General features: G+C 43.3%; 1 protein-coding gene across 7 annotated transcripts in view; it reads left to right on the top strand.

Annotated features, from left to right (window-relative positions):
• Positions 1-15786, top strand: part of LOC147034156 (CMP-N-acetylneuraminate-beta-galactosamide-alpha-2,3-sialyltransferase 2-like) — a 93001-nt gene that overhangs the window by 808 nt on the left and 76407 nt on the right. For 2 of the 7 annotated variants that reach the window (XM_085877412.1, XM_085877417.1), the window contains exons 2-3: positions 317-462; positions 8097-8660. In XM_085877412.1, coding sequence (XP_085733538.1) covers positions 8310-8660 — 351 coding nt within the window. In that variant the 5' untranslated portion in view covers positions 317-462; positions 8097-8309. Of the gene's footprint in view, positions 1-46; positions 191-316; positions 463-7568; positions 7734-8096; positions 8661-15786 lie in introns of those variants that run through there. The other 5 variants (XM_085877436.1, XM_085877422.1, XM_085877443.1 and 2 more) reach the window with 5 other exon arrangements.

Genomic DNA, 15786 nt, shown 5'->3' with positions numbered 1-15786 from the left:
ATTCAGAGATACCAACCAAACATTTGGTCATTTCGAGCACCCAAATGCCCCCCCCCTCCAGAATTGGAGTCTGATTGAAGTGCATCATTTGACTGATTGTTGAGATGACTGGCTGGTCCCTCTGGGACATTTTATCCCCTGGATCGTTTACTTTATCACGACAGCCTTGTGAATGGGCTGCACCAAGGAGGCAGGTGGAGTTTTTATTTTTCTCCACCCCATCCTCATAAAATTGCACTTTGTGCCTGTTGGTGAGTGTTCTGAATGTGGCCATTTCCCTTTTCCCTGCCACACACCCCTCCCCCCTTCCCCACAGGGTCAGCATTTGTATTTCCTTATCGGAACGAACCGTTTCAGCAGGAAATGATGTTTCACAGTCAGCATGGAAGTGGTGCTTGCAGAATTAAATATTGAAGAAAATGACCTCACGAGCAACTGGATTGTAGACGAAGATCTGGAAAGGTTTGTAAAATAACGTGTGTGGTTGTACCTTTGTTGTGTTGCTTTGGGATCTCAGGGTTGGGTCTTTTATTGGGTTTGGGACCCCAAGGTTGGAATTTTTATATATTTTATGCCTCTGCTGATGAAGTCGCTGGAGGCATCCTGTTTTCGTGTTGTCCGTCCGTCCGTCCGTGTTAACATTCTCTGTTTTCTCTACAAAACGATGGAACGAAATGTCGAAGAATTGTGTGCTCAGCCAGTGGGTTTGCCACATAGCTCAGATAGTAGAGCACTGGAATGGTTTTCCAGAGGGCCTGAGTTTGATTTCTGGTCTTGACTTGTAATTTTTCCACATATACTTATAATGTTTGTTTCCTGTTCATTGATAATTATATATGTTTATGCCAGAGCTGACGGAGTCACCTGTGACATTATGTTTTCGGGTTATCTGTCCGTCCGTCCGGACGTATGTACATCCGTGCTAATTTTCTCTGTTTTCTCTGCAACCGCTTATCCGATTGACACAAAATTTTCACGATAGGTGTGACGACTCGTGTATAATGTTTTATCAATGATGATTATGATGTCGTACGTCACACAGTGTGGCAGCCATGTTGGAAAAAAGGACAAAATTTGGACCTCTGTATCTCTGAAACCGCTTCATGGAAAAACTTGAAGCTTGGCTCATGTGAAGTACTTCAATTGGGAAACAAATGTGGTTTTTCCCCTCGCCAAAGGAGTGGGTATTGCATTTGGGACTGTTTGTTTGTTTGTCCGCACAGAACTTTCATGTTTTTCTCTGCAACCGCTTGTCGGATTGAGACAAAATTTTCACCATTGGTGCGACTACTCATGTATAATTTTTTAATGATAATTATTTTGACGTCTTCATTGCATATGTAGAACGCTACATCCGATCAGTTTGAAAAAAATTGAAGGTCATCTTGGGATAAAATGGTCCACAGAAAAAAAAATTCATGATGTCATTGGTCACATGATTCGGCAATCATATTGTTAAAAAAAAAAATTTAAACCTTAAAAAAACTTCTTCTCCGAAGTGGCTGAACAGATTGAGGTGAAATTTTACATGTGTGACCGCCTGTCCATGAGGAACAAAAGGTTCACACATGTGATGTCATAGATCACATGGTTTGGCAGCCATATTGAATGTACCCAAAAACCTATTTAAAAAATATTCTTCTCCAGAACGGCTGGACAGATCGAGAAGAAACTTCACACAAATGTTCCGCAAGCCATGGGTATACAAGTTTTTTTCAGGAATAATTGATAGATCACATGGTTTGACAACCATATTGGATTGAAGAATAGTATTAAATAATGTTTTCTCTGGAACCGCTTCATCAATCGACGTGAAACTTCACATTTACATGTTTTACATGAATACATGTTTTAAATTTCAAATTGATCGGTCACATGGTCTGGCAGCCATAATTATTTAATTTTTTGATATGGGTTCCTTTTTTTTTCCTTTTCTTTTTTTTTAATAAGGTTAATTTGGCTGTGCCTGGATGGGTTTGAGGGTAGAAGAGTAGCAGCTGAAATGAGAATCCTATCCAGGTTCTTCCTGATGACTTCATGGTTGCTTTTTTGCTTATTCGGGTTCCTTCTGGATTACTCCAGTGAAGGACTGTCCCTATTTGGTCTTCCATTTGATTTGAATTGAACTTATTTTAATCCCATTTTAAATTCAATTCAATAATGAATAATAATAAAACCGTCATGGGTTACGGTCAGATGTCCGATCAACGTGGGGTTGCATCAAAGCGGGATGTCTTGGTTCCTGGTCATCACTGCCAGCAGTTATAAAGTGCCAGTTCTAATTATGTCATTAATTACAGAACACACCAGTACGCAGATGCCGCACAAAATACACCAAACAAACCTACATAAGCACCACACACAACAATGTGATTGCTCTTTTTCTTGTTGATGATGTCATTGGTGGCTTATTTTATGACACCATAATTGCATACATCAAATGCTTTATCCGATCATTATGAACATTTCTGAGGGTCATCTAGTGCTAAATTGCATTGAGGGCGGGGGGGGGGGGGAGGAGGAATTGATGACATCATCGGTCATGTGGTTCGGCAGCCATATTGTTTTTAACACAAAAACCTTCAAAAATCTCCAAAATGGCTGAACAGATTGAGGCGAAATTTTACATGTCTGATTGCCTATCCATGAGGAACAAAAAGTTCTCCACATGAGTTGTCATAGGTCACATGGTTTGGCAGCCATATTGGAATAACCCTAAAAACCTTTAAAATTCACCTCCAGAATGGCTGGACAGATGGAGAGGAAACTTCACCCACATGTTTCCCAAGCCTTGGGGATACCAAGGTGTTCATGAATTATAATTAATGTCACATAGGCTGGCAACCATGTTGGATTAAATGAAAATTTATGACTATATTTCCTTTTGTATGCTCCTCCCATGGCCTTGTAAAGGGTTCCTGCTGTTGTAGAATAATACATGTCTGTTGGAAGTGCTATATTAAAGCTCAAGGTCCTGTTTCTTCTTCCTCAATCCTGGAAACACAAGCTTTTAAAAGAGGCAAGTAAATGTAATGAAAGGAATGAAATTTTGTACCACTTAAATCGATTATTAACTTTCCAACCAAGTAAATGATTTATTGCCTTTACAACAGCACTTTTTTGTATTATTGCATGACAGCAGAAACTCGTAAGACTAAAGCATTACGGACGGAGAAATTTGTCTCCTTTTATATAGATGGGGCAAGAATTCACATGATTTGTTCCGATAGATTTGTCATGTCTCGTGTCTTGTTTTCTGATGTGATGGATGTAAGGGAGGTCATATTGAGGCTTTCGTTCGCAGCTTGATGGAGTTGTTGGACCCCCTCGCAAAGAGCGGAGGAGCTCCTTGTGAGCCAACGGCCATCCATATCTAGTGCCCAACTGTGTCTGCAGACGTCCTCCTGCAGTTGGGTTACTTCTTATTAGGAGGTTGGTGGCAGGATTTGCACTCCGGCCACCGTAAAACCCTTCATTCCGCAAAACGCAAAAAAATCTGAAAACCCACTCTGTGGGAGTACCTCCTGTGCAGCTTCCCTTCGCAGGGCAGCTCACCGGATGACGGGAATGGGGCAAAGCCTTCGGGACCCGCAATCTTTGATGATAGGAGGGAAACCACGGGGTAACATCCCTGGTTCAGATTGCGGGAGAGTGTGTCGGAGTGGTGCTGAGGTGTCGTCCACCAGACGGCGGTCTCCTTGGGTTAACCTGAGGCGGTCCCTTCGGGTGGGTGCCTGGAATGTCCTATCCCGAAGAGAGGATGATCACCTGTCTCTGTTATCATCTGAGCTCAAGCGTTTGGACATTGGGATTGCAGCTCTCTCTGAGGTTCGGAGACCGGATTGCGGCGAGATAATGGTGGGTGGTTACACCTACTATTGGTCTGGTCACTCTGATGGTTACCATACCCAAGGAGTTGCTGTAGCTGTGTCCAATAAGCTGACCCCAATGATAATTGAGGTAACACCGGTCAACGAGCGTATTATGAGATTAAGGATTCGTCACTCCTTAGGTGTCATTTCCCTGGTCTCTGTTTATGCTCCGACTGAGGCGAGTGATCTCACCGTGAAGGACGCATTCTATGCCACGCTCGAGTCTGTGGTTGATCAGTGCCCCAGATGAGATACACTTCTTGTCTTGGGGGATTTCAATGCATCGACTGGAACTGATAGGGATGGTTATGAGGTGTGTGTTGGTCCCCATGGGTCAGGAACTATGAACCAGAATAGCACTAAGTTCCTTGACTTTGCAAGAAGTCATGGACTTAGGGTGGCTGGTTCATTGTTTCAGCACCCACAAGCTCATCGCTGGACTTGGTATTCCAACGCTGGCGGTGTGGCAAAGGAGATTGACCATGTCCTCATTGACGGTCGTTGTTGGATGATCCAGAACTGCAGGGTCTACCGGAGTGCTGAGTTCCTCAATACTGACAACAGGCTTGTTGTAGCAACTCTAAAGCTGCACCTTAAATCCTGGAGAATGGTACCATCCCAGCCTTGGCTGGATGTTGCCAAGCTCAGGGATGAGAGAGTAGCTGAGGAGTTTGCGAACAGGCTGAGTGGACACTTGGGGGGTCTGGGTGCTTTGGGGGGTCCTGAAGAGTTGTGGAGCGCCTTCAAGACCACCGTCCTTGATGTTGCCGGTGGATGTCTTGGAACTCACCGCAGGGCAAAGAAGAATTTTGTCTCTCAAGGGACACTGGATACCATTGACCAGAGTCGCAGGGCCAGGCTGAATGGCAGAGCTGAGCTGTTCAGGGAGCTGAGGCGTAAAACTGTACGTGCACTGAGGGTGGACAAGGAGGCCTATGTGCAAGGAATCTGTGAGGGGGTAGAGCATCACCTGTGGACAGGTGATTCTCGTCCCGCTTACAGGGGAATTCGCGCATTACGTTCATCCAAGCCCATCCCTCGGAGCACTGCAGTTCGAGCAGAGTGGTAGGCTCTTGACAGAGGAGTCTGAAGTGAATGCCCGCTGGGCCGGTTACTTTGAGCGGTTGTACCAGGCTGATCCCCCAGCTGTCGAGTTGGACGTCAAGGGTGTTACAATCCCTGTTGCTGACCCTCGAATCAACTGTGGTCCACCTTCGCTTGTGGAAATACGGGCTGCGGTGAACCAGTTGAAACGGGGCAAAGCTCCAGGGATCTGTGGCATCCATGCCGAACTTCTCAAGGCTGGTGGAAATGCTGCACTCGTGTCGTTGCATGCAGTTTTGTGCTCTGCCTGGAACACAGGCATCATCCCAACTGACTGGAAGAGGGGCCTTGTTGTCCCTCTCTGGAAAGGGAAGGGTGATCGCCAAGACTGCAACAACTACCGAGGGGTGACGCTGCTCTCAGTGCCGGGCGAGGTCTTTGCTCGGATAATTCTTGATAGGGTTCGCCACCTTCTGCTTGAGCACCAGCGTCCAGAGCAGTCCAGCTTTACACCAAAGAGGTCAACGATTGACCGTATCCTTGCCCTTCGTGTCCTCACCGAACGCAGACGAGAGTTTCGGCAGGGGCTGCTTGCAGCCTATGTTGATCTCTGTAAAGTGTTCGATTCAGTGAATCGGGATGTCCTCTGGAGCATTCTTGGTCTTCGTGGGGTGCCACCAAAACTGATCGATCTGATGTCTGAACTCTAGTCTGGTACTGAGAGTGCTGTGAAGTGTGGTGGTACCACCTCTGACTTATTTCCAGTTGTTACTGGAATTCGTCAGGGATGTGTACTTGCCCCCACACTTTTCAGCACTTGTATGGACTGGATTTTAGGGAGGATGTCGGAGAGATCAAGTTGCGGTGCATCGTTTGGGAATGTCAAGATCTCGGACCTTGATTTTGCAGACGATGCAGTCATCTTTGCGGAGACTTTAGACATCCTTTTGGGGGCCCTTGAGGTGCTGAATGAAGAGTCGGAGCCGCTGGGATTACGGGTTTCTTGGGTCAAAACTAAGATCCAGGCTTTCGGTGACATCTTGGATGCTGCTGTCCTCTCTGTGTCTGTTTGTGGTGAGGATGTTGAGGTCGTGGAGAGATTCACTTACCTTGGCAGTGATATTCATGTCTCTGCTGGCTGTGAGTCAGAGTTCAATAGACGTCTGGGTCGGGCCTGGGGAGTCATGGATTCACTGGATCATGGGGTGTGGCGCTGCCGGTACCTGTGCGGGAGGACGAAAGTCCGAGTCTTCAGGTCTTTGGTACTTCCAGTCTTGCTCTATGGGTGCGAGACTTGGACTCTGACCAAGGATCTGAGACGGAGACTTAATTCCTTTGGTACCAGGTGTCTTCGGAGAATCCTTGGCTATCGCTGGTCGGATTTTGTGTCCAATGAGCGGTTGCTAAGAGAGACTCGGATGAGATTTGTTACCTGCATAGTCCGTGAGCGTCAGTTGCGGCTGTATGGACATGTGGCTCGTTTTCCTGATGCTGATCCTGCTCACCAGATTCTCTCAGCGAGGGAGTCTCATGAGTGGAGGAGGCCAGTGGGCCGACCACGTGCCTCATGGTTGCAGCAGGTTGACCATCATCTCAAGGAGATGGGGATGGGCCTGGCATCTGCCTGGGGGATGGCCAGACGGAGGCCCCTGGAGTACCGGCGGAAAGTGGACGCAGCAACGCGCTGTTCTGGCACATGCTCCCATACCTGACCTTGATGGAGTATTGCTCTCCCCTTTGGGCTGGTGCCACTGCCTCATACATTGCACTTATTGATGTCCTGGAAAGCAAGTCATTCAAAATCATTGGGATCTCCTATGATTGAGCTGTGTCTTGGCCTGTTACTTTCACATTGCAGATAGGTTTGTAGACTATATTCTTCCACCTTCTTTTAGGTCTTGCACCTTCTGCCCTTTCTTGACTATGTTCCTCACAGGTTGGTGCAGGGCGTGCATAGTATAGCAAAAATCCTCTTCTTAAACTAAAAATCCAGGCTCACTGATTACCTCCATTCCTTTATTTCTCTTTTCTCTCACCTGTGGAACCAACTTCTCCAGTCACTTCAGTCCCATTCTTCCCTCCAGGGCTTCAAAACAGCTGTTCCCCACTAGCCCAGGCCATTCCCCATCCATACTCATGATCTTTTCTACCCCAAAGACCCCATTCCCAAGTATTCCCTTTTTCCAGGTTATTGTGAAAAAAAATTCCTGCTCTCCCTCACATATTTTCGTTTGTTAATGTTGGCTGGTTTGTTCCAGCTTTTTCTATTTCATCCCCACTTTCCCCTTCCTCTTCTTGCTGTGTTTCATTCAGCTTGTGTGTAATTTGTTCACCCCCATGTGTCCTTCTCCACTCCCCTTGATCTCACTCTCACTTCTACTCTGCTGTTGGCATTTCCCTCTTTCCATTTTGTTTCCTTCCATTCTGCTCTATCTCTTCCACGAGCCTCGGTCATGTACAGTTATACAAAAACGGAGGAGGAAAGATAAGCCACTGAGGGTGAGAGGAGAGAAGCAAGGAGTGGAACTGAACTCGGGGAAGCCTATCAGAGAGTTGGGATCTATCTGTGTTACGCCCACAGGAGAGAGGCCGGGTGATTGCTTCCCGCCTTACACAGCTGGGATATTGCATGCTTGGTATGCTCTGCCTTAGGTACGTGGGTCTTAGGGCGTTCTCGTGGTACGCTGAATGTGGGGAATTGACCAGGTCATTGGGGTGCAATTCTGTGGTGTAGGAGTTGAGCCGCTGCCCATCACAAACCTTCTGACAGTCTGCTGGAATCCATCAACTCCTTCGTGCTAAAGAGTTTTTGCTGAGGTAACATACCACCTCCACAACAGGCCGTTCACTTTTATAGGTCGTGTCTTCATGTGCTCAGCAGCTATGTAAATAAACACTGAAACCCAGATTAACATCAAAGTAGTGAAATCAAATGCTCTCTCACTCTCTCTCTTCACCCCATGCCCCCCCTCCCCTCCCCATTCCTAAGTGCAGACTGTAATTGATGCATTATGTGATCCACTCAAGAGGTTGTTATATATTTGTGCCTGTTATCTCAACAGGATGATTTTTATGATTCTCAATCGCATTCTTTTTTGCAGTCATTGTGTAAAATAAATTGGTACCTTTTGCTTTTGAACTGTATTTTTGACCTCATTGACTGGGTTATCTATATTCCAGGGCAGTTATCCAGCACGGGGAGATCCAGTTGATAGCGCTGGCATTGAGGATACAAAAGTTCCCTCCGTCATTCTGACTGCCCATAGTCCACGCTCCACAAAAGTGGAACTCCACGGCTTCCCGAGTAAGTCAACTACGATCTCTGGAATCAATAGTTAAAATACCTCCTGGGGTCTTAACACCAACCTTCTGGATCTGTATTGAGGAAGTATTATGGAAAGGAAAGTGAAACTATTTCTTTGGCTCACAGCAATCGGAGTTTTGTCCTACATCTTCAAGTTAACCATGGATCATCAGCTTTGGTTGAAGGCCCAAGGCAGTGATATCATGTGGTCGATATTCAGATTGAGAAATAACGAATCGGGTTTTGCCGAGAGCTACCCGAGGGACATCACAGACTCATCTCACTTGCTTGGAGTCTTTAAAGGGCTTTCCAAGGTGACCTGCGAGCCAGTCCGCAGTAAAACGTCCCCTTGGTTCGTGAAGCTGTTCAACACATCGATCCAACCATTCATGTCGCCGCTCTCACAAGGAATTGTTCGAGAAGAGTTTGACTGGTGGAAGGTAAGCTTGTTTTCCTCTCATAGTGGGTGGGTGAGCCTATTTTCGTCCTCGTACTTCCCGGTGCGGTTGATGTTGCCGATTAAAAGACTTGACTGATAGGAACAGAAATTTCTGTTAAGGTTTTCAATAACCTGTTACTGGAGTCAGACCTATACATTTGTGAAAACAGAATATATACAAATTATAATTTAAAAAACGTAAAAAATTAGAATGGTGTTCGGTTGAGTACATATTTGTTGCCAGGCTGAATAGTTTACCTTTTTATCCCACTGATAGGCCAGATCTGCATTTGAGCCTCAAACAATATTGAATCAGCTTGTTCTTGTCACCAGCACAACTCATCGACAACGTTTTGTCAAAATCTGCCCACAACTTTTTGAGATTTCACGCCATATATCGTTTTTGCCCCTATATATCTCAAATGGTGAAGAATCACTTAAAAATTCTAGAATCCGGATCTTCTCCAAAATCTAATCAATTCGTCCTTATCAAACACCCAACCTCTCCACCAAGTTTCATCCAAGCCCGTCCATAACTTTTCGATATATCCTGCTCACAGACAGACAGACAGACGGACATTAAACAGGCTGTAAAACATAACCTACGTACAGTATACCTTCGGTAGTGGAAGTAAAAACTGCAAAATGATTTGGGATGGTATGCCAAAAAGTATAAAAACAAGGTCAGGATGATCACAAATTGTCATGTGAAACCGTCCCTACATCTTTCTTTAAGTAATGGTTGTTCCCTGTCCATCACTGCATCCATTTGCAATGAAAGTGTATGTTGATTGTTTCCATATATGAGTTTGACCAGTTAAGTATTAAACCATCACACGCACACGCACACACACACAATTCAGCTAGTTTGGTTTGAAGCAGCTTACTTCTACATGTTTGTTTGGAGGATTTCTAAATGAAGCCTTCACCAGGCGTCATCCAAAAATGGTGTCGGCTTCGAGATGTGCCATGTTACGGGTGTTATAAAATGGGACATTTACGAAAGATGTGCTCCATGAACAGTTCAGCCAAATATGTGTATTGGTCAGTGAACAGCAACACTGATTTGGACAGTGCTCAGGAAAACGACCATGAATGGTCTGGTTTGTGCTATAACAGTGCAACAATTGGTAAGGTAAAGCAATTTAAGGCTCAGTGTGACAGTAGGTCACACAGATATTGGCATGGAACTTGACACGGGAGCATCATGCTCAACTGATTCAGAAACTTGATATTATGATTAGTTGTCTAAATTTATATTGTACAGCAACGAGATAACCTTACACAGTTATACAGGGAAATTGGTTCCTGTTGTTGGATGTTGCAAGGTACTAGTATGGTATGGGGATAACCAAGAGTTTATGATGTGAAAGGGAATTATCCATCCATATTTAGGAGGAATTGGCTGAGTAAGATAAAACTAGACTTGGAAAGTATCTTCTTGGTTACAAGTGTTGCAAAGACTAAGATTTCTATCCTTCAATTAGGTCAGTTCCCAACAGAGCTCACCAGCTATTAAATTGGAATAGCTCATTGTTCTCCAGTGAGGGTATGGGCATAAAATGGTTTACTGCATCTCTCAAGCTAAAGCCTGATGCAAAACCAGTGTTTCAGAAAGCATGACCCATATCATGTTCTGTTGTAGAAAATGAGTTTTACGGGCTAGTTAAGACTGATATTGTTGCGGATCTGGGGTTTGAGGCTCGCCACATGGGGAAGCACTTGGGTCCCTCCCAAATGTCCGGTCCCGAGGCCGCTGGGCACAGATAATTCCGCGATGCTAAGCAACCACGAACGCCAATTGGTACTATCAATCCTGGCAAGGTTTTACTATTTCGCATGTTTCCGTTTCCGGTGGAATGACCGCATCAAATTAGTTTTGTACCCTCGATGCGTACTTGTATTAACTTACCATATCAAGTGTAGCTGAGCGGAGCTGCCAAGTACACACCAGCTAATAAGAGTACATTAGTGGGGAAGAACCTCCTGGATAACCTGTGTGTCCTACACTGTACCAATGGAGGAAAAGACAGAATGAGCTCGGTACATTTATAATATAAGCAATTTATGTATAACTAGAACGGCACTCGGTGGAGCGCATACCTCCGCCACGTAATGCCTGATCCACGAGAACATATCAGGCCCAAAACGTTTTTGAACGAGAGGGGGAGCACTCGGTAGAGTGCAAAACCTCCGCCGCCAATACTGCTGGGTCACTTAAGTGAATCTGATATCCTATTCATTGTAGGTCAAAACGGATCAGACTCTACTGAACCACGATTGAATAAACTAAACTAGATCGGCGCGCATGTCGAAATGCCCAAAAAATAAAATCGAAATTTTTTTGAAAAAAATGTTGCAAAATTTTTTTTTTTGGGGGGGGGGGGGGGGTTGGAAATCACTTAAACCATGTATAAATGCAAAAAAAAATCAAATATTTTTCAAATAAAATCGAAATTTTTTTGAAAAAAAGTTGCAAAATTTAGTTGTTTTTTTTCTCTAAGAAATTTTTTTTGGGGGGTTGGAAATCACTTAAAACATGTAGAAAGGCAAAAACAAAAATTCAAATATTTTTGCAAAATGGCCACCATAGCGGCCATATTGGACTTTGGACCAAGTCCAAAATGTAATGACATGATCCTTGGACCATACCTAATCCCTCCACCAAGTTTCGTCGAAATCCGTCCAGGAGTTTTTCCATAATACTGTTCACAAACAAACAAACAAACAAACAAGCAGTCATAGACTGGTACTTACGAAATCGTCAACTTGACCTCTGACCTTGTCTAATAAAAACTGTCTCTAGAGAAGGTAGCAACGCAAACCAGAAGTTTCTACGACGATTCTGTACCAAACCATCAAAAATCTAATATTTGACCTCACTGTGACCTTGACCTTTGACCGATTTTGACCAAAATCTAATCTGCACAAGCCATCACCCTCCTGAATCACGTGGTGCAATTTGACATTGGTAGCTTCTTCCGTTCTCGAGTTATCGTGCCAACAAACAAACACACAAACACACACACAAACAAACAAACAAACGCACAAACAGCTGATGGAAGTCATCAATATACTCACGAAATCTTTAGATTTCGTAAGTAACAAACAGACAGGGGTGAAAACAGTAACCTCCGTCCATCTTCGATGGCGGAGGTTAAACATCATGCTATACCGTACTATATCTTTTTTTGGCCCTCTCTCTCAATGGGGAAGAATCACTTTAAAAATTAAATAATTCTCGTATCCAGATCAGGATTCGGATCTTCACCAAAATCGAATCAATTCGTCCTTACCGCACACCCAAACTGTCCACCAAGTTTCATCAGAATCTGTCCACAACTTTTTGAGATATCATGCTATATATCATTTTTGGCCCGATCTCTCAATGGTGAAGAATCACTTAAAAATTCCATTCGCCGGACCCAGATCCTCACCAAAATCTAATAAGTTCGTCCTTGTCACACACCAAACCTGCCCACCAAATTTCATCTGGATCCGTCCACAACTTTTTGAGATATCCTGCACACAAACAAATAGACAGACAAACAGATAGAAAGAGGTGAAAACATAACCTCTTTCACCTTCGGGGGTGGAGGTAATTATGGCAAGGAAAGGGCTTGTGTTAAAATAAAATGTTTTCATACAAAGCAATATGTGCAGCAGGGAAAAGCAAGGATTTGTGATGTGCGACAAATCAAAAAGAACAGTGACATACAAAAGAGGACATAGTGCAGAGCTAACCCGATCTCATACTTCTACAATCTTATCTTTTTCGAGGACAGGCACTATCAGATTCATTCCTGAGGAAATTAGAGCGGCAAGAAAAAGAGAGTTTGAGGTGATTGCGACCTCTATGATACCTATCATGGCCGATGGGCCCAGACTTCCCAGTCGCTTAGAAAGGGGAGGAGGGAAGAAAACTGGGGGTGTCTACAGTGTGTGAGTGAGGAGGTGAAAATGAGGTGCACGTCGGGTGCAGTGATGGGGAAAATGAGAAGAGGTGCGTGTCTCTGGAGTTGCTCTTTGAGCTCTTGTGCATCCACAGCAGACGAGACAGAAGATAAGAGATACTTAATATAACTTAATGAGGATAACTTAATGTGTGAGGGGGTCTGTAAATATGAAATGCTAAGAATTGGATATGTATGATCGATCTGGCGTTCTGTTCATTCGCCCACCCAGTGCTCTGCTCCACCTACTCCATTCCGCCTTCCTCCTCGTGCCACTGATAAAGCCAGAACTTTTGTCTCCTTGCTCACCACCCAGCACTCCAGGTTATGATGTGAGGTAGTTGAAGTGTTGTGATGAGGTGGTTGAAACGTTTTAGCGATTGTGGTGAGGTGGGTATGTGTAGGTTATTGTGGGAATTTTAAAGAAGGCGTTGTGGTGGTCGTATAAAGGTTGTAGCATTGTGGTTTGAGTATGGAGAAGTTTGAAACAAAGTGTCCATTGGAGAATGGCGTGCAGTTTGAACGCAGTTTTGGCGGCATCTGCTGATGAATCTGTCTGTTGACGTGCGTGCATGTTTGTGTGAAGGAGAGGTCGTGTGTGCGAAGTAAAGTAAATAAAATAGAGAATGGAATTGAAGACCTAACTAATAGCCCTCACAACGCATTTTGCCCAATATACCCACGAGACATGAGGACTAAAACGGATACTAATGAAATTAAAACTGGTAAACCAGTAATCCCGGGCTTCAAGGCGTGCCTCCATTTTAACAAATTTCAACACTATCACCCTGTCACATGATATGGGTTTTCCGAGTTAGAAAGTTAGTTCAAGTCTGCAATGGGGTCCAGCTACGGCGTCCCTGTCAATGTTATATCAATGAAGGATTGAAAAGCCCATAACAATACATGATAAAGAAAGAAACTTCACATTGGACAAATCGAGGCTGGACAAATTTTCAAGTCCCCAAAAAAGTCCAATAACTCCACATTTGCATATTAATGTAAATGGCGAACTTGTAGAACGTTAAAATATCTTCCAGAGTGTGTGGTCACTATATGTCTATCTTCTTTAGTTTTCATTTTATGACATGTCAAAATGGGTGATTTTAAACTTTGGGGGGCTCTGGGGCCTCACTGGGGTAAAATACAGACATAGTGTAAACATATTTGGAGTCCCCTCTTCAAGGCCTATCAGAATCTGTCATTAAATTTTTTCAACTCTCATTTGCATATTTGGCATATTTAATGAGGCGAATCGGCATCATTTTAATCATATAAATTATGAAACGATTTCGACGAAATTAACAACTTAACATTCCAATGGAACCTTGCAAATGTGTGCAAAAGTTTCAGGCTGTTGTATTATCCCTTCTGGAGAAGATGTTTTTAGGTTTTGGAGAAAATCCAATATGGACGCCATACCACGTGACCTACGTCATCAAAATTTTCAAAGTATAAACATTAAGTGGAGAGCTATTAAGGTGTTAAGTTTCATTGAATTTCATCAAAGCATTGTTTTCATTTAACGACATTTCAAAAATGGGTGATTTTAAACTTTGGGGGGCTCTGGGGCCTCACTGGGGTCAACTCCAGACATGCTATAAACATATTTGGAGTCCCCTGTTTATGTCCTATCGAAATCTGTCATTAAATTCTTTCAACTCTCATTTGCATATTTTGCATATTTAATGAGGTGAATCGGCATCATTTAAAATCAAATAAATTCAATAACGATTTTGACCAAATTAACAACTTAACATTCCTATGGAATATCGGACATGTGTGCAAAAGCTTGAGGCTGTTGGGTTATCCCTTCTGGAGAAGATGTTTTTAGGTTTTGGAGAAAATCCAATATGGCCACCATACTACGTGACCTACGTCATCAAAATTTTCAAAGTATAAACTTCAGGTGGAGAGTTATTAAATGGATAAGTTTCATTGAATTTCATCCAACCATTGTTTTCATTTAACGACGTTTCAAAAATGGGTGATTTTAAACTTTGGGGGGCTCCGGGGCCTCACTGGGGTAAAGTACAGACATAATGTAAACATATTTGGAGTCCCCTCTTTAAGGCCTATCTAAATCCATCATTCGATTTTTTTCAACTCTCATTTGCTTATTTTGCATATTTAATGAGGCGAATCGGCATAATTTTAATCATATAAATTTAGTGACGATTTTTACCAAATTAACAACTTAATATTCACATGGAACATCGCAAATGTGTGCAAAAGCTTGAGGCTGTTGGGTTATGCGTTCTGGAGAAGATGTTTTTAGGTTTTAGAGAAAATCCTATATGTCCGCCATACCACGTGACCTCCGTCATCAAAATTTTCAAAGTATAAACTTCAGGTGGAGAGTTATTACGTATTTAAGTTTCATTGAATTTCATCCAAGCGTTGTTTTCATTTTGTGACATTTCAAAAATGGGTGATTTTTCAACTTTGGGGGGCGCTGGGGGCTCACTGGGGTCAAATACAGACATAGTATAAATATATTGGGAGTCCCCTGTTTATGTACTATCTAAATCTGTCATTAAATTTTTTCAACTCTCATTTGCATATTTTGCATATTTAATGAGGCGAATCGGCATCATTTTAAATCATATGAATTATGTAACGATTTTGACCTAATTAACAACTTAACATTCCCATGGAACAATGCAAATGTGTGCAAAAGTTTGAGGCTGTCATGTTATCCGTTCTGGAGAAGATGTTTTTAGGTTTTGGAGAAAATCCAATATGGCCGCCATACCACGTGACCTACGTCATCAAATGTTTCATAGAATAAACTTCAGGTGGAGAGTTATTATGGTGTTAAGTTTCGTTGAATTTCATCCAACAGTTTTCCCTCCAGATCCGCCACAAAATCGGTCAGTAGAACTTTAAAACGCCTTTAATAATAATAATACTAACGGATTCAATAGGGCTTCAGCCATTTGGCTTGAAGCCCTAATAATTAAAACTGGTAAACCAGTAATCCCGGGCTTCAACCCGTGCATCCGACGTCAAAGGACTTTAATTTGCACTGAGTCTGCAATGGGGTCTCGCTACGGTGTCCCTCATATTATATCAATGAAGCATTGTAAAGCCGATAGCAATACATGATAAAGAAAGAAACTTCACATTGGACAAATCGAGGCTGGACAAAGTTTCAAGTCCCGAAAAAAGTCC

Source organism: Eptatretus burgeri, chromosome 1 (assembly GCF_056783735.1).
Source record: "Eptatretus burgeri isolate ZD-2024b chromosome 1, Ebu_testis_v1, whole genome shotgun sequence".
In the NCBI taxonomy this organism is placed as follows: domain Eukaryota; kingdom Metazoa; phylum Chordata; class Myxini; order Myxiniformes; family Myxinidae; genus Eptatretus; species Eptatretus burgeri.
The sequence above is the reverse complement of the archived record's forward strand: the minus strand, read 5'-3'. Positions and strand labels throughout refer to the sequence as shown.